This window comes from Euprymna scolopes, chromosome 43 (genome assembly GCF_053919585.1).
Source record: "Euprymna scolopes isolate OS-2025 chromosome 43, ASM5391958v1, whole genome shotgun sequence".
Classification (NCBI taxonomy): Eukaryota; Metazoa; Mollusca; class Cephalopoda; order Sepiida; family Sepiolidae; genus Euprymna; species Euprymna scolopes.
Window position 1 is genome coordinate 46,598,324 of NC_136524.1, and position 18,643 is coordinate 46,616,966.

The window sequence follows — 18,643 nt, forward strand, 5'->3', positions numbered from 1 at the left end:
AAGGATCAAGCATATTTTTGGCCACACAAGGATCAAGCATATTTTTGGTCACACAAGGATCAAGCATATTTTTGGTCACACAAGGATCAAGCATATTTTTGGCCACACAAGGATCAAGCATATTTTTGGCCACACAAGGATCAAGCATATTTTTGGCCACACAAGGATCAAGCATATTTTTGGCCACACAAGGATCAAGCATATTTTTGGCCACACAAGGATCAAGCATATTTTTGGTCACACAAGGATCAAGCATATTTTTGGCCACACAAGGATCAAGCATATTTTTGGTCACACAAGGATCAAGCATATTTTTGGCCACACAAGGATCAAGCATATTTTTGGCCACACAAGGATCAAGCATATTTTTGGCCACACAAGGATCAAGCATATTTTTGGCCACACAAGGATCAAGCATATTTTTGGTCACACAAGGATCAAGCATATTTTTGGTCACACAAGGATCAAGCATATTTTTGGTCACACAAGGATCAAGCATATTTTTGGTCACACAAGGATCAAGCATATTTTTGGCCACACAAGGATCAAGCATATTTTTGGTCACACAAGGATCAAGCATATTTTTGGTCACACAAGGATCAAGCATATTTTTGGCCACACAAGGATCAAGCATATTTTTGGCCACACAAGGATCAAGCATATTTTTGGTCACACAAGGATCAAGCATATTTTTGGCCACACAAGGATCAAGCATATTTTTGGTCACACAAGGATCAAGCATATTTTTGGTCACACAAGGATCAAGCAAATTCCTGGGCATATTGATTTCCACCAAACCTTTTGAAGGATTACTTCCAGACCCATTGGGATTTAAAAAGCAATCACAGAAGAGCTTCTTGACACCAACAGAAAAAAAAATGCCTTCTCTTTCACCTTGATCAACTTGATGCTGAGCACAACTATTTCCACTGAATGATATATTCTTCGAAAATACTTTCGGCAGCCAAAGTAATTTATTACTTTCGTTAATTTTTGGCAAAATGCACCCGAAGATGTAGGTCACTCAAAATATTTTTTTTTTTTTTTTTGTTATTTATGGAAATTAATCCAGACAAATCATAAAGCCACTTGATGTAAAGATTTAAAAATATTAGCCAAGGATGTGTTAGATAGATACTGACCCAGAAAACAGCAATTCTTTCTACTTTGTCAGAAACATCACTCCTGTAATATGAGGACTAATGGACAGATAAAGGAAGCAAAAGTAAATAGGCTGCTTAAAATAAACGCAAGGTTCACTTTTTATTCTCTGAAGATACTTCAAGATAAAAATACTTTTTAGAAGCAAAATCAACCAAGGAAGATTTGCCAAGTAAATCCTTTGATACTCCAGTATCTTTTGACCTGAATTTTCATAATGTTGGCTCAACTGGCCGTTGATGAGAACCGTAGGAACAAGCCAACAAAATAAAAGACGCTAGGAAACATAACATTTATCGTATACAAAAATACAACAACAATAACAAAGAAAAAATAGAAATACAATAATTAATAAAAATAACAAAAAAACTACCGTAAGTTTAATGAATACTTTTATTGATTTTTTTTTTTTTTTTTTTTCCAACTTTCAATAATTGTTAGAGTATTTTCTCGTCGTATATCTTCCTATGGGAATAGCTTTGCTCCTTGTCTAGGTGATACAGCTAGGAGAGAGGACGTTTTTCTTTATTTGCGTCTGGATAATTTATGGTAATGTTTTTGTGAAAGTTTATATTGTTTATGTTAGTTTGTTTTTTGGGGGGTTTTTTTTGTGAAAGTTTATATTGTTTGTTAGTTTTTTGTTTTTTTTTGTTTTTTTTTTGAAGAAAAGCTGCGATTCTTTTTTTTCCTTAAATTTTTTTTTCTTTTTCTTTTATTTATCCATTTTATTTAATTGCGGACCATCATTAACCACCTAAATAAAATTAGTACATTATATCAGTTCAAAGACTTCAAAACACAACGAATATTTGGTGTACGATCGTTTCTAAAACAATTTTAAATATTATTCAATTGAATGTAATTCTTTTTAAGATGAGTAATTTGTTTTATTTATCCATTTATTTATTGTAGACTATTATCCTCATCTTCTAATTTTTGTTTCACGACATCATTTTGGCCAACTATTCCTCTGGTCTTCGTCAGGTGGTTAATAATAGTCCATAATAAAATAAATGGATAAATAATACAAATTATTCATCTCAATAATACAATTAAATAATACAAATTATTCATCTCAATAAGAATTTCAATTAATTAATTTTTTTTTTTTTTCTGCAATCTGATTTATGATGGAGACAAACAGATTGTTTCCAAATTTTTGTCTCCACATAAATTCAATTAGGTATTTATCGAGAAGCTCCCCGCTGTCATTGATGTTTTATGATAAATTTGTCATAAAATGCTGATGTGAGCATTTGAGAATCTCTAGAACCCCTTAGTTTATCCAATTTTCTAATATAATTCACCTTCAGAAATTTTAAGATAGAAAAAAATGTATATTAACTTAACAAGAAACTTATTGGCTACAAGTTTAAAAAATTTTTTTTATTACATTTTCACCCCAAACAAGACACATTGCCACTTTGAATAGGGGGCTACTATCAGGGACATAAGCTACAGGGGTACTATGTGGGGAGTTGGGCAGCAAGATGTCGGTTCACATTACACTTGAATTTCTGCATATAAGTACAGTTGGGGAATACTGCTTTTCAGTTAAATCACTTCAACATTTTGTCTAAATGAATATTGAATTATTTGAAAGACTTTTCAAAGGATTCCACCACTTTAGAAACATACATGACTTGGATTTTACCTCCCAGCCTGAAATATGCTATTTAAAAAACCCGCAATTCATTCTGGAATATACCAGTATACATTGGATTTTATAACCATTCCTGTATATTCATTATTTTAACTTTGGGTATCCTTTTTTTCACTATTACCACAAATTTAATTTTCAGTCTATGTGCTAATATACAAAAATCATAATTATCCACATCTATTTTGCTAACATTTCTGATGAGATAAGCCTTTTATTAAAAATCCATGGATTAAATAAATGCTTTAATAATTATCTGTACTCCTTTGTCAAACAATAAATTTTGTTGCTATTATACTTAATTTAACTCAAAATTTCCATGTGTGTGTATATATATATATATATATATATATATATATATATATGTGTGTGTATGTATATATATGTGTGTGTATGTATATATATGTGTGTGTATGTATATATATGTGTGTGTGTAATATATATATGTATGTATGTATATTAATAATTATTATAGTAAATTATTATGTCAGCCCCTTTTAAGAATCTTGTTTCTTATTGTTGAGCACTTTCAGTTGAATTAAAAGTCGGTCAATTTAGCTCTTATGTGCAGATCATCATATAATGATTAGATCACTCTGACAGATGTTAAAAAGCATTTAAAAAATAAAGGTTTAAAATTCAACATCATTTCTTGCGGTTAATAGTAGCCGAATGGATTAGATCCATGCTAATGAAGCCAGAGATGGTTTGTGTCGCCGGGTTCGAACCTATCGACTGGTGTTAATCATGACACCCTGCATTGATGATTCCTGAAAGGATAAAACACTAGTGTCTGTAGGTATTTAATGATTATTCCTATATACAATGCCTCCCCACGGGACAGAGTTAGACACCAGGGTCGTTTTTTAATATGGAGAAAAGGAACAAAAATAAAAATTGTCTCAGTCGTGAAGGATTTCTCCTCCACTGACAGAGAACAAGAAATTGAAGTACAGCATCTGAAGAACAGATACTACACTTTGATCTTGACCTGAATGCCAAGGTATTTAATGATTATTATAGTAAACAATTATATTTATTTATATATATATATATATATATATATATATATTTTCATCTTTGTTTTTCATCTTTGCAGCTTTTTTATCTTTTCATCTATTTCTTCTGTCTTTTTTCCTTTTTGGCCCCTTTCATGTCCTTTTCATATTCCTTTTCCATACCTCCCATTTTTTTTTCTAGACCCTTTGTCATTTTTAGCTGTTCTTTATACTTTCTACTGTTTTTTGATTTTTTTTTGTCTTATTTGACCCTTTTTTTTTTCTTGGCCGCTTTCCTTTTCTTCTTTTTTCTTTTTAAGCCATTTAAAAAAATAATAATTTTCAGCTTTTTTTTTTTTTTTTTTTTTTTTTTTTTTTTTTTTTTGTCCACCATTCATCAGTTAATCTGCATTTTATTTTATAGATTTTCCATAGACACATCATGGTCTGAAACTGGGGATAGGTACATGTTAAAATTATTCAGAGATTATATTTTCCATCAAGTTGATGAACATGGCAGTCCATGGATTGATATGGCGCATATGGTAGATTCACTCAACAAAGTAAGCATAGAAATCTCTTTTCTTATTCAGTTTGTTTTGCTTTTTTCACAGTTGAATTATTAAACATTTACATTTTTATGAATTGCTACAGAATCACAATTAACGCTGGGATGATTAGTTTTTTTGTTTATTTTTTTTTTTACATGGAAGTTGCTCCAGACAAGGTATGAAGCCACTGATGTAAGGAGCTAAGAAAAAAAAAGAAAACTATTTTAAGATCAATGACCGACCACCAATAAGTGTTAGATATATTCCAACCTAGAAAACAGCAACTCTTCCCTTTTTTTATCAGAAACATTGCTCATGGAATGTGAGGACTAAAGGACAATAAGGAAAGGGAGAGTTACAAGATTGCAGAAAGTGAACTTGGTGTTCACTTTCCTTAAGATGGAATCTGGAATTAAAAAAAAAAAAAAAAAAAATCGGAACTTTTGGAGGTATCAGAATTGGAGAAATTTTAGCCTAGTTTCTGGTTCCAAAAATGATTAAAAAAAAAAAAAAAAGAAAAAAAAAATTCTGGTTTCAAAAATGATTAAAAAAAAAAAAATTCTGGTTCCAAAAATCATTAAAAAAAACAAAAAAAAAAACATTTTCTATTGTTGGTAAAATTTAGTAATTTTATCATTACTAAGTAATGATAAAATTAAATATTTATTATTTTTAAGCTACCAGTAAAATTAAAATCTATTGATTACAATAAATTTATTTTTTTGCAGACTGTTATCCTCATCTTCATGGTTGTTGTTGTTCCACCTCATTTCGGCCAATTCATCCTCTGGTCTTCTTCAGTAATTAACTGTGACAGGATAGGAATGCTGAGTCTCGTAACTAGATCTTCAGTAATTACTAGGGCTATGACAACAGAATAATCTTTTCATTGTTTTGACTCTCTAGTATATATCCGACACAAGACACCGTTAATCAACCAAGAACCACATCATTCAATATAAAAGCATATAAGATATCAATGGATACACACTCTAAGGGTTCAAACAATGAAAAGAATATGCTGTTGTTCTAGCCCTAGTAATTACTGCCTTCCATAGTTGTTGTGTATTCCTATCTCGTCGTATTAATCACCTGAAGAAGACCAGAGGATGAATTGGGCGAAACGTGGCGAAACAACAACTATAAAGATGAGGATAATAGTCCGCAAATAAATAAATACACAAATTACTCCTCTCAAAGGATTCCAATAAAAAATGACATATATTTGAAAAAAAAAAAAAAACCAAAAAACAAATTAAACTTTGCATAAATTCAATAGGTAACTTTTAAAAGAATGCTGTTAGCTTATAAGGTTACAAAAAAAATGTTTAAAAATTCAATGAAAAAAAAAATTAAATATAAAAAAATTCCTATCTAAACAACCTTAGTTGGCGCTTTTTAAGATGAGTCTATAGTTGCACTTATGCTGTAACTGCATTCTTTCAGGCCATTTTGTTGTTGAAATGAACCGGAATCAGTAATTGTATTGGAAATGGGGAGAAGTATTAAAAACATCTCCTCACTAATTAGAATATTATATAATGACTGGCTTTCATTAAGTTTAGGTGCTTATTTAGAATTGCACTCACTTTAAAAAAAAAATACAGAAAATCTTTCTATGATGTACATACTTGTCACAGAACAAAGATGTCATATTCCAAAAATCACATAAATTGATGAAGTATTTTTGTGTACAGAAAATCACTTTTTTTTTTTTTTTTTTTTTTTTTACAATTTTTAGGCATTTTAAGTGTCCATTTTAGATGTGCTAACGATTATATTTCATAGGATTAGTAAATCTCTCAACGAAGGTGTCCTGCCCTTGACATATCTAAGGTATTTGATAAAGGTCTACTCCACAAAATCTCCAGCTATAGTATAGCTGGAAATGTCTTTTCAATTATTAAATAATTTCTCTCTCTTAAGTTCATAAGAGTAGTGGTTGATGGGCAGATATCAGAAGCTCACAGTATTAATGATGGAGTCCCTCAGGGGACCATCCTGGGCCCAACTCTCTTCTTGATCTACATAAATGATCTCCCAAATCATATCCCAAGATCATTTGTAGACATTTATGCTGATGACACTACAATCTATGGCAATATTTCAAAAGCTGTAAACTACCAAGTTCTGTCTGATTCTCTCTCCTCTGATCTTGATCATGTGGTGCAATGGAAAAGAGGTGGATGGTTAATTTTAATGCATCTAAAACCAATCTTTACATCAATGCTCTGATCCCCGTCTGAATGAATGGCTCTTGTCTTGTGGAGGCTCCATGTTTTGACAAGCTTCTGGGTCTGATCTTTACTCCGGATCTGAGATGGAACACGCACATCAAATCCGTTGCGAAGGTAGCTGGAAAAAAAAATCAATCCAGTAGATATCTCACTGCTGATGCAATTCTTTACCTATATAAGAGACAAGTACATCCAAGGATGGAGTACTGTTGCTACGTCTGGGCAGCTTAGCCTTGACAGAGTTCAAAAAAGACTTCACAGCCTAGTGAGGGATGCCTTTTTCTCTTCCCTGCAACCTCTTTCTCACAGAAGAGGCGTTGTGAGCCTGTCTCTTCTTTATTATTTTTATGGCAAGTGCACGTCTGAGCTCCAATCTATGATCCCCCCCTGTACTGACTTTCACGAAAAACACTCGTCTAGCTGAAACCACTATCAATAATTTCTCCCCACTCTTTATCTTTGCCTAAATCAAAACGTAGATTCCATGAACAAAGCTTCTTTCTTAGAACTGCATGTCTGTGGAACTCTGTTCAGTTTTCCTGCTTTCCAACTGACTTCAATTCCAACATGAACAAATTCTTGATGAGCCGTTCCCCTTAAGTAATTCAATTTACTAATGATTACTATATTTTCCCATTGACTACTATACACTCATTAACCCTTATCCTCGAGTGGTCTTGATAAGTGGTGACTCGTTTGTAAAAAAAAAAATTTTTTAAATTGTATTCACTAAAAGGCAATTTTGATTTCAATAGGTCGAATTAAGTTCTGTCTCCCTTTTTTTATAAGCAATATCTGACAAAAGTTATTAATCGCTAAAAATAATAAAATAGGACTTTATTAGTTTAAAAAAAAAAAAAAATACTTGCGTGATTTAGGTGATTTTTGGAGTATATCATCTTGGTTCCATGAACCAGTACATAAATCATAAAAAATTTGTATTTTTTTTGTTTTTCTTGAGTCGAATTTTAAATAAGAACCAAAAGATTTTTGTGTTAATTTAGAAAAAAAAAACTTACAATGCACATACAGTAGAAAGAAAATAGATGAGGGTTGAAAGAGGAAAAACAGTTGGACGGCTTTTAAAGTTTGACTTTGAAATTTAACAGGTCTTTCATATTATTTAGATTCTTCAGACGTCTGTTTTCACCTTAAGTGTTACTTTTACAACATTTCGGTTGATGTAACCTCCGACATTCTTCAGGTGTATCTTGTTGATCTCGGGGGGGGGGGGATCTTTCTGTCGGACTCTGCAAGGACTTGTGGTGCAGTAGATAGAGCACTTGGTAAAAATTTAATTGTAAAAGTTACACACCTGAAGCTTAAAAGTCTAATCCTTAGTGTAGGTGACACCCAAAAATACAATGACTTCTACTAACTCATAGCTGATGGAATCGAGAGCGTGGATTAAATAAAAGGTTCTGTTCGACATTCCATGCAGATATCCCAGTTTGATAGAGAGGTTTCCGAGTCTGGTGGGAAGATTTTCCGAGTTCAATACGCTACACCTGAAGTAGATCAGAGGTTACATCGACTAAAATATTGTACAAAATAACACTCAAGATGAGAAAGGTAGATCTAAGAATCTGAATAATACAAATAATCTATTGAGATTGTCGGACTGACTTCCTCATTTTGGTTGTTATAGTCACAACGTTTCGGCCGTTTTGTCCTCCGGCCTTCATCAGGTGTTTTGTATCGAACTGGGAAACCGTTTGTTAGGAGTCTCGAACCCAACCCTTTATTATTATTACGGGGGTACTGTGTTTGGACTCCAGCTAGGCTCTGGGACATAGTTGCTGATTCTCTGTATCCTGAACAAAGGCAGTGAAAAGTAACATTCAAAACAGAGAATCAGCAACTATGTCTCAGAGCCTAGTTGGAGTCCGAATAATAAGGGTTGGGTTCGAGACTCCTAACAAACGGTTCTCCAGTTCGATACAAAACACCTGATGAAGGCCGGAGAGCAAAACGGCCGAAACGTTGTGACTATAACAACCAAGATGAGGAAGTCAGTCCGACAATCTCAATAAATGAAAACACCTCATCTTAAAAATACAGACAATTACAATACAAATAATCAATCCTCATCTCAAAAATTCAGGGCTGTAAGTACCAGGTTTTTATTTGTCTGTCTTTTCAAATCTCTTCCTATCACTTTTATCCCATGTTTCCCTGCTGTATCAACTAGTATATCTGCTAACCTAAGCACTTTCATCCATTATTTCAATATGACTAACCCAACAGGGCCTCCTGCTCTGCATGTATCTCCTTATTCTCTCCAAGGGCATCAGATTTAAGTCTGTCATTATGTTGTGTAGAATGAAATAAGAGAAAATAAGTGAATTTGATTTTATATATATATATATATATATATATATATTTTTTATTTATTTTTTTTTTATTTTTTTTATAGATCTTGTTCAAAGTCAAACTCAAAATCTATACACATTTACTAATATACATCTGTACCCTCCCTCAGCTAACCTGACAAGCAGCAAAACCCCACCCCTTTACCGTGGAGATCCCTAAATGCCAAAAAAAGACTTCTACTCTAATAGTTTCTTCTCTCAGACTGCTAGACTTTAAAATTCCCTCCGTTTCTTGCTTCCTTAACTGTATTAATCTGCAGATGTTTAAACATAATGTAGAATGGGCATCTTGCTGTTCAACTCCCCACAGTTCCCTGTTGGACATGATCTCAAATAGTAGCCCTTTACATTCGAAGTGGCAATATGCATTGTTTGGGTTGAAATTGAGTAAAAATAAAATTTAAAAAAAAATGTTTGGCAATTACAGCTTTGATATTTAAAAAAAAAAAAAAAAAAAAAAAAAAATGTTGCGTTTTTTTGTCTTTTTTTTGTCTTTTTTTTTTTTTTTTTTTTGTCTTTTGCTAACTTTGCAGCCAAATATTCTTATTTAAACATTTTTTTATTTTTTTTTATTTCACTTATTTTATTTACAAATAAGTCTAACATTTTTTTTATAATCTGTCTCTCTCTCTCTCTCCCACTTCGCCTTTTAGTTGGATGCTGGTGTTATGGACAAAGTGACTCTTATGTCGCGAGACGAGCAGACAATGTTAGTCGTCTCTTATGCTGAATTAAAACAAAGTTTCGAGAGCGCTTTCTCAGAGTTGCTTTCAGCCACACAGCAACACCACAACAATTTTGCCTAAGGTTATTAACAAAAAAAAAAAAAAAAAATCTGAAGAAATCAACCATCAAATCAAGAACTTCACATTTTTAGAGAAGAAAAAGAAATATATTGGGGAAGGTGTCCAGTGGTCTCCAGGGCCAGAGGCTGTTCTTTGTAATGGCCTTTATAACCCCAGTACTTCATCACCATTGCCACGACCTCCCTAATCATGACTATTGCTACCAACACACCACCACCACCACCCACACCCGGGAACAATAAAACTGCTCTTTCTTCGCTCCTTAAGCAGTTTCATTTGTCTTCAATTCATAGAAAATGCTGTCATCTCAAAGTAAGCATTACACAAATTAAAATACGAAACAAACAAAAAAACTGAATACATAAAACTTGAAAAAACAAAAAAAAAGGAAATTCATTGAAAATATAAGGAGGAAAAAAAGGCAGCAAAATTTTCTAACAAAATGACAAAATAAAAAAAATGGAAAAAAAAATTGATTAAAAAGAAATAAACAAAATCAGCGGTGACTCTAGCTAACCTGTTTATTAGGGCCTAAAAAGTTAAATTGATTATATCATTTATTTTTTAAATTTCCTTTTTTATTGATTGAAATTATGGCAATTTATCAAAGGATTGTTTTAACCCAACATGACTAACATTAACTTTTCTTTATTTAACATTATCATGAATATTAAAAGAAAGGAACATTTAAGTCAATAGCTCAAGTCATAAAGTTAAAGTAAAGCTATCTATATTCATTGAAAATTAGAGAAAACTGTTCAGGGTTATTTCGTTCTGGATAGGTCAGTGCAGTGTTCTGAGATAGTTTTGATGGCTTGAAATACCTAGACTTGATAGTCAGGCAAGATCAGGCTCAGCCCAAATTACACAACTGCTAGAGTCGCCAGTGATAGCGTGTATGTATGTGTGTGTGTGTGTATGTATGTATGCGTGTAAAATACTCATCTTGTTTTGATGATCGGGTGATTTAGGAAACAGAATGGGGGAACCAGGAAAAATATGAAAAATAAAATATTAAAGAAAATACAGAAAAAAACATTTTCAATTTGTAAGTTTTCTTTTTCTTTTTTTTTTCTTTTTTTTAAATCTGTTTTTTTTTTTCTTTTTCTTTTTTTAAATCTTTTTTTTTTTTTTTTTTTTTTTAACTGTCTTTTTTTTGTGGGAGGGAAAATTTGATTTTGATATGAAATGAGCAAAGTTTTTTAAAAATATTTTATTATATATAAAATTAAAAAATATTGAGTACATTAGGGCGGGGGATATTCTTGATAATTTATTAAAACAAAAAATAGAATTTAAAATAAAAAAATTTGATGATAGGTATATTAAGTTTTTCTACTTTCAGTTAAGCAGAAGAGGTAATAAAATTTGAATTGCTTATTATAATTAACTCATTCAATCATGTTTTTTTACGCATTGTACATTTTAAATATTTAATTTTCTTTTAAAAATTTAATTTTGTTTATTAACTTTTTAGAAAAACCTTCTTTATACAGTCTTATGAATACAATGTATAATGAATATTTCTGCATTAAGGATTTTTTCAGGTGAAACACAAAAAGTCCGTTTATACATATATACACACACACACACAGACACATTATGCATCAGTGTAAGTTGAAAGGGAATCACCAAAGTGCTTGATTGCAAGAATATGAGAGCAAAAATACAAATTATCTATTTAAACACTATACATTGTAGATTTCAGACAGAAATACCATGGTTTCATTGACATGAATTAAACTTTTACTGATTTGAAAAAGCCATTATAATCCATTCCAAATTTTCATCAACTTGCGAAATGAAGACAAATCGAAGAATGGACTTTAATGATTTATCTTTGTGAGTCATTGAGAATTTAGCATGGATTATAACTGATTTTTCTAAATAGTAAGGGGTCAAGCTATGTCAATGAAAGTATGGTATATCTTTGAAATATGTAACATAGTTTTTAAATAGTTTGTGTGTGAAATATATATATATATATATATATATATATATATACGAGAGAGAGAGTGGATAAGCCGGAGAATAAACTAATTAAAATATTAACTTGTTTAAAATTTCCAGGATATGTGATATTTCGCTCCATATAAAATATATTCATCATATCAAAGGAACTTCATTCATAAGTGAGGAATTTATTAGAAGATACAAAGTTTGCAACAATGACTGTTCTTCAAGCCAAGATCGAAGTGTAGTATCTGTTCTGATACTACACTTTGATTTTTTTTTTGTTCTCGGTCAGTGGAGGAGAAATCCTTCACGACTGAGACAATTTAAAAAATTTTTGTTCCTTTTCTCCACATTAAAAAACGACCCTGGTGTCTAACTCTGCCCTCTTGGGGAGGCAGGTGAATAGGAACAATGACTGTTCACACAGATCGAAATATTGCAGCTCACGAAAGCTTTAAACATGTTTTTATGTCAATATTTAACTAGTTGGTATTTCTGTTTATCCAGTCATTACATATGCTGACCATTCCATTTTCATCAGAAATCTCATTTCTCATTTATTCGAATCAAACTACCCCATACATTGTATATTTATTTATACAAACATTATTGGGGTCCTGGATATGACCTTAAACTATATCCGATGGTGAGGGCCCCAGCTTGCAGGCCTTAGGGAGTGTGGAGCCACCCTTTAATTGCCATTGCTCCCAGGTCCACTCTGACCCGGAGTGGTAGCACCTGTTAGGGTCCCAACTATGGGTTAAATAGAATACGACTTAAAAAACAAATATACTATATTAAAAAATTGTACTTCAAAATCACCAGATTCGGCATTAAATAACCTAAAAAGGGTTGATATGCCGTAAAACTAAACAACCAACCAACAAACATTATTGGCTACATATATGCATACATGTTTCTGCTGCAATTGCGTTAAAGAAGTGGTGCCTTCTGGCCAGGTCTTACTTTAGAGAAACTGCTTCTCTAAAGTAATTGCCACAGGAGCATGTACGCACAATGATATTTATATAGATAAGTATACTATATATGCATTACAATTATGTTCTGCTTTTTATTGAGTGTTTTTTCATAAACACTGAAGTTTGAATGGATTTACATCTAGGAAACTGTGTGTGTGTGTGTGTGTGGATGTTAAAGACCAAAAAGAAAAAACAATTAAACACAGTAAGATATAGAAACAAACATGTGTTTAGTTTTTTTTTCCTTTCTGTCTTTTATACATTCTGTCTCCACATCTTTTCATTTTATGATATTTTATCTTTATCTTCATACATAATAGTAAACTCTTCACACTAATACCTGACTGGTACTCTTGCAATTGCACCCCTGCAAAACATAAAAATCAAAATTTTCTTATAAATTTCTTTTTTTTTTTTCTTTTTTTCCAATGCAATTTAGTGCTACTAATATAAACAATTAGTAAAAGTTAATTTTATTTCCAATATATATATATATATATATTTGATTTAGTGTTAATTTTTTATGGCTCTCGCACTAAGCAAGACATGAAGCCACTTGATGTAAAGAGCTTAAAAAAGACAAGTATTTCACGGTCAAAAACTTACCAACGATAATTGTTGGATGGAATTTTGACCCCAAAAAACTGCAATTCTTTTTTCGTCAGAAGCATTGCTTCTAGAATGTGAGGACTAAAGGACAAAATCAGTGAAGCGAATTATGCAACTATATAATTAAAAAATGAAATGGTCAAGCAAATTTACTTGTTAGTAACGTATTGTATTTAATCTATACCTTTTTTTTTTGTTGTTGATTTGGCATACAGTAATGCAAAGTGTAAGACCTAGCAATCGTGCAATTAGGGGCCACAATAATACAATGTTATTATAAAGTACCATACAATTATATAAATTAGTGACTTGTTTTTATAGATACAAATGGCTTTCCCCCACCTTTTTTTCCCCCACCTTTTTTTCCCCCACCTTTTTTTCCCCCACCTTTTTTTCCCCCACCTTTTTTTCCCCCACCTTTTTTTCCCCCACCTTTTTTTCCCCCACCTTTTTTTTCCCCACCTTTTTTCCCCCCATCTTTTCCCCCCCCCATCTTTTCCCCCATCTTTTCCCCCCCATCTTTTTCCCCCCCCATCTTTTTCCCCCCCCATCTTTTTCCCCCCCCATCTTTTTCCCCCCCAATCTTTTTCCCCCCATCTTTTTCCCCCATCTTCCCCCCATTTTTCCCCCCCATCTTTTTCCCCCCATCTTTCCCCCCTCTTCCCCCCATCTTCCCCCATCTTCCCCCCATCCCCCCATCTTCCCCCCCCCGTCTTTCCCCCCATCTTTCCCCTCCCATCTCCCCCCCCATCTTTCCCCCCCATCTTTTTTTTCCCCCCATCTTTTTTTCCCCCCATCTTTTTTTTCCCCCCATCTTTTTTTTCCCCCCATCTTTTTTTCCCCCCATCTTTTTTTTCCCCCCATCTTTTTTTTCCCCCCATCTTTTTTTCCCCCCATCTTTTTTTCCCCCATCTTTTTTTCCCCCATCTTTTTTTCCCCCATCTTTTTTCCCCCATCTTTTTTCCCCCATCTTTTTTCCCCCCCATCTTTTTTTCCCCCATCTTTTTTTCCCCCATCTTTTTTTCCCCCATCTTTTTTTCCCCCATCTTTTTTTCCCCATCTTTTTTTTCCTCATCTTTTTTCTTCCCATCTACCCCCCCCCCCCGTCTTTTTTTTGCTCCCCCCTCGGGCCTTTTTTGTCCACCCCCCATCTTTTTTTCCCCCATCTTTTTTCCCATCTTTTTCTTGTTTTCCATTTTTTATTTCATTTCATTTGTTCACCCACACTTTCTTTTTTTTTTTTTTTTTTTTTTTTTTTTTGACAAATAACTAATACACTTAAAAACAGTTATCTTATTTGTCTGAAAGCAAAACTCTCAAAAATAGGATAATTACATTTTTCTGAACTTGTTTCCGAAAAGTGATCAGCAATTGCCGATCTCACCTTGACCGCTTAACTAAGATGACCAACATTCTGAATGATGACTGAATTTGCACATATTTTTTTTCTTATTCTTTTTTGTTTTTCATCTTTCCTGTAAACTAATTGTTTAGTTAAGGGTATTGTTCATGAAAGCATAAGTGTTTTCTGTTCCTTCGTCTGTGATCCCTCCACCTACAAAGCATTCACACCAAACACTCGTCTAGCTAAAACCACTGTCAACAATTTTCTCCACTCTTTATCTGTGCCTAAATCTAGATGTAAATTCCATAAACAGCTTCTTTCTTTGAACTGCCTGCCTATAAAACTCTGTACTATGGGTCTGCTTTCCAGCTGACTACAACATGGTCTTTTTCAAGTTCAATGTAAACAAGTTCTTGTTGAGCCGTCCCTTTAAATAGTTACCCAATTTCCACAACTATCGGTCATTGGGCTGCTGTTTCACCGACTATCTTACATGTATTAATCCTTATTCCTGAGTGGCTTCTAGGCCTTGATAAGTGGTGAGTCCTTTATTAAAATACAAAACACACGCATTCACAATAAACAGTGTGACATATTGCCAGAAATAAATTTCAATATTCATATTGTTTGGAATCTTTGGACTACTGTTCTAATCTTATCTCTTCAGAAAGAATAGTTTGAAGATCCCAAATGATATGAATAACCAATCCTCATCTCAAAAAGTAAGAAACGTAATTCCAATACATACTTTATTGAATGCAAATAAAAAAATAACAAAAAATAACCATTCTTAATCATTATCATTATTAGTTATTGTGCTACTCTCCTGGATTAAATAATGTTTCGTTAAAATCATCATCGGTTATCCATATAACAATATTGTCAGCCTTTTTTTTTTTTTTTTTTTTTTCTAGCATTTCTGCCCGGCGTTGCCCGGAAGTTTGGAGGTGTATGTTGAGCAAAAAAAAAAAAAAAACGGTCAGTTTTTTTAACTTTGACCCCTATTATGACCCCTTAACATTTATTGTTTTGGGTTCAAATTAAGTTATTAAGTTAGATCCATGTCAAGGAACCAATATCTAAAATTTCAAGTGTTTAGACCCAAAATTGGCAGAGGAGTTTGGTAGAGTTCTCAAAGGTCAAATCGTTGAACTTTGACCGCTTAACAGCCAAATTTCTGTCCGAAAACAGACCAGAAAGATTTTTCCCCAAATCTCAGTACTCTGTATATCAAATTTCGAGTCTGTAGACTAAAAATTGACAAAGTTATTGCATAGGGAAATGTACACACAGACACATCCACTTTTATAGATATATAGATAGATTTGCTGGTTGAGAGGGTATCATCCACAGTAGTGGGCTGCCATCCAAGAAGCGTGTATGGCAGATCTCACTCTATACCGCCAAGAAACTCTGTCACAAGAGTGATTCCATGCTATATGATGTTTCAAGCTATTTTAAACCCATTTAATCATTGCCCTGCCATTGTGTTGCAATCTGCTGTGGTAAAAGGCTGGGTCTCATGTGCATGGAGAATTGCACTGTGGATGCAGGAGCTATAAGTTGTGCGTCTTATGTACAAGTTGGGTATTCGTTGCAGTTGATGGAATTTCTTCCAGGTCATTTTGACTCGTGTTTTGATGGTCAGTTCACAGACACAGAAGCTGACGGCATATCTCCTCGATAGTAATAAAAACCTACCACCTCACACTCATTTAAGCCAGTTCGGACACTTTGCCTATGGCTTACCATCAATGGAACGTACTTGTCTTTCAGATTTAGCACATCTAAAACCCGGATCTTCCACCAAATGCTTCATAAAATAACTAAATTCGTAAAATAGAAATTTGTTCATTACAAAAAAAATATTTTTTTTGCTGATATCACAGAAAATGGGTTTATTTGTCTTCAACTAGCAGATTAATAAATATAGAATTTAAATAAAACTAGCAGGCCGCCTGGCATTGCCCTGTAATAAAATATGCATAAATATTACATTTCAATTAAAACAGAAACTGAGACCTGCGCATACAAGTATTGTTTGTTTTTTTTTGTTGTTTTTTTCTAAACAGTTCACTTTTTGTAAGTAAAAAAAAACAACAACAAAATACTCGAGTTGAGATTGAAACCAAAACCTGAGCACACCGAGTCAAGTATGATAATCATTAGACCAGCTTGACACAATCTTTACAAAGTGTTTTCAAGCTTACTTATTCTTAACATAAGTAATCTGTCATGTTTCTCAGCCGCGTATGCACATTCGTGAATTAGTTGAGAACAGATAAAAATCTGACGACTCCCAAGTACCAATTTTTACCATTTAACCCCTTAGTAGCCCCTTTTTTTTTTCCAGTTGAAAACCAATTAAAGTATTCCACATGTCTGGATACCCTATATACCAAATTTCAAGCCTGTAAATCAAAAATTTGTTCAGTATACAGGTTGAGAAGTGTCCACACACACACACACACACATTCTCAATTTTATAGATAGATTAGAAATGTCAACATTTTACATAATTTCATTTTTATTTTTTTTGTAGTTTCTTTTTTTTCTTTTTTTTTTTTTTTTTTACTATCTGTAGGAATACTGAATAGGAAATGAAACAGCAACATGTCTGTTCAGTTACATTTAAACTTTGAAATTGCCTCCCTATTTCCTGCTTCTCTGACTGTGCTAAGTCAGGGAGGCAGGAAACAGAGAGGCAATTTCAAAGTCTAACAGTTTGAGAAAAAAAGTTATTAAGAGCAGAAGGCTTCCAGTATCTAGAGACCTCAACAGTGAAGGGATGCGATTTGACTACTGGTCAGTCGAAGTATGTATGCAGAGGAGAAACAAGTATCATTAATTCATCAGAGTACATTCCATTAAAGTACATGTAAAACAGGTATAGGGACGTGAAATTGCGGTGATGGGACAGGGGTTGGAGGTTGGCCGATAGTGCAGGACTATTAGATGCGAGACTCTTTTTTTGGATCCTATCTAAGAGCGAGAGATACACCAGGCCAAATGTGACAACAATACTCCATGCATGGGTGAACTGTGGCTTTGTAAAGATATTAGATGCTCATTGGTGTTAATATTTTTTTAACAAGGTAGAGGGAGCTTAACGAACAATATATATTAACGGTATATTGTTCTTGACATGGGATACTCATTTAGGATTCTTTTCTTTTCTCTTTTTTTTGTTTTTAAATAAATATTTGCAAATAATGTGTATGTACTATATAGTCTGGTTAATACCGCCTCTTCTCTACCTGCCTTTTTGGCATGTGGATGCTATTCACCAACCAATAATTGTTGAAACACTGGAATTTGTTACTTTGGCATTTATTCCAAGATTGTTACCATTTAAGAAAAAAAAAAGAAACATGGTTTTCTTTAAAGAAAGTTAGAGATTACTGTATGTATTGTACCGTCTCATGTTGAGCATTTCTTTTGTTGCTTTATCAGCTTTCATTTTGGTAAGTACTCCAATGTATTTCTCAAAGGAATTCTGACTAGATGTTGTAGCAGAGTACGTCGCACAGAATGTAAGACAAGTAATAACTTAACTCTTTTTTTTTTTTTTTTTTTTTTTTTTTTTTTTTCTTTGTAACATTTATTTCCGGGCACTTTCTTGAATAAACTGAGATTGTGCTTTGTCTCCCTGACCTCTCTGGCCCTGTCGGTGGGGCATTAGAATACGCCGACTGCCCCCCTTGCAGAGGGTAAAAGTCCCTCAATGGGGGTCCTGGATATGACCTTAAACTATATCCAGTGGTGAGGCCCCAGCTTGCGGGCTTTGGGGAGTGTGGAGCCACCCTTTAATTACCATTGCTCCCAGGTCCACTCTGACCCGGAGTGGTAGTACCTGTTAGGGTTCCAACTATGGGTTAAATAGAAACCAACGTGAAAACAACAAATATATTCTATTAGAAAAATTTTTCTTCAAAATCTTTGTATTTGGCATTAAATAACCCGAAAAG

The 18,643-nt window shown here is 33.3% G+C and overlaps 1 protein-coding gene across 16 annotated transcripts in view; it reads left to right on the plus strand.

Moving 5' to 3' along the window:
* The window catches only part of LOC145268317 (PAN2-PAN3 deadenylation complex subunit pan3-like), a 412,758-nt gene that overhangs the window by 293,969 nt on the left and 100,146 nt on the right, over window positions 1-18,643 (plus strand). For 14 of the 16 annotated variants that reach the window (XM_080123796.1, XM_080123781.1, XM_080123790.1 and 11 more), the window contains 2 exons: window positions 4,244-4,382; window positions 9,633-10,823. In XM_080123796.1, the coding sequence (XP_079979922.1) occupies window positions 4,244-4,382; window positions 9,633-9,785 (292 nt within the window). In that variant the 3' untranslated portion in view covers window positions 9,786-10,823. Of the gene's footprint in view, window positions 1-4,243; window positions 4,383-9,632; window positions 10,824-18,643 lie in introns of those variants that run through there. The other 2 variants (XM_080123792.1, XM_080123798.1) reach the window with 1 other exon arrangement.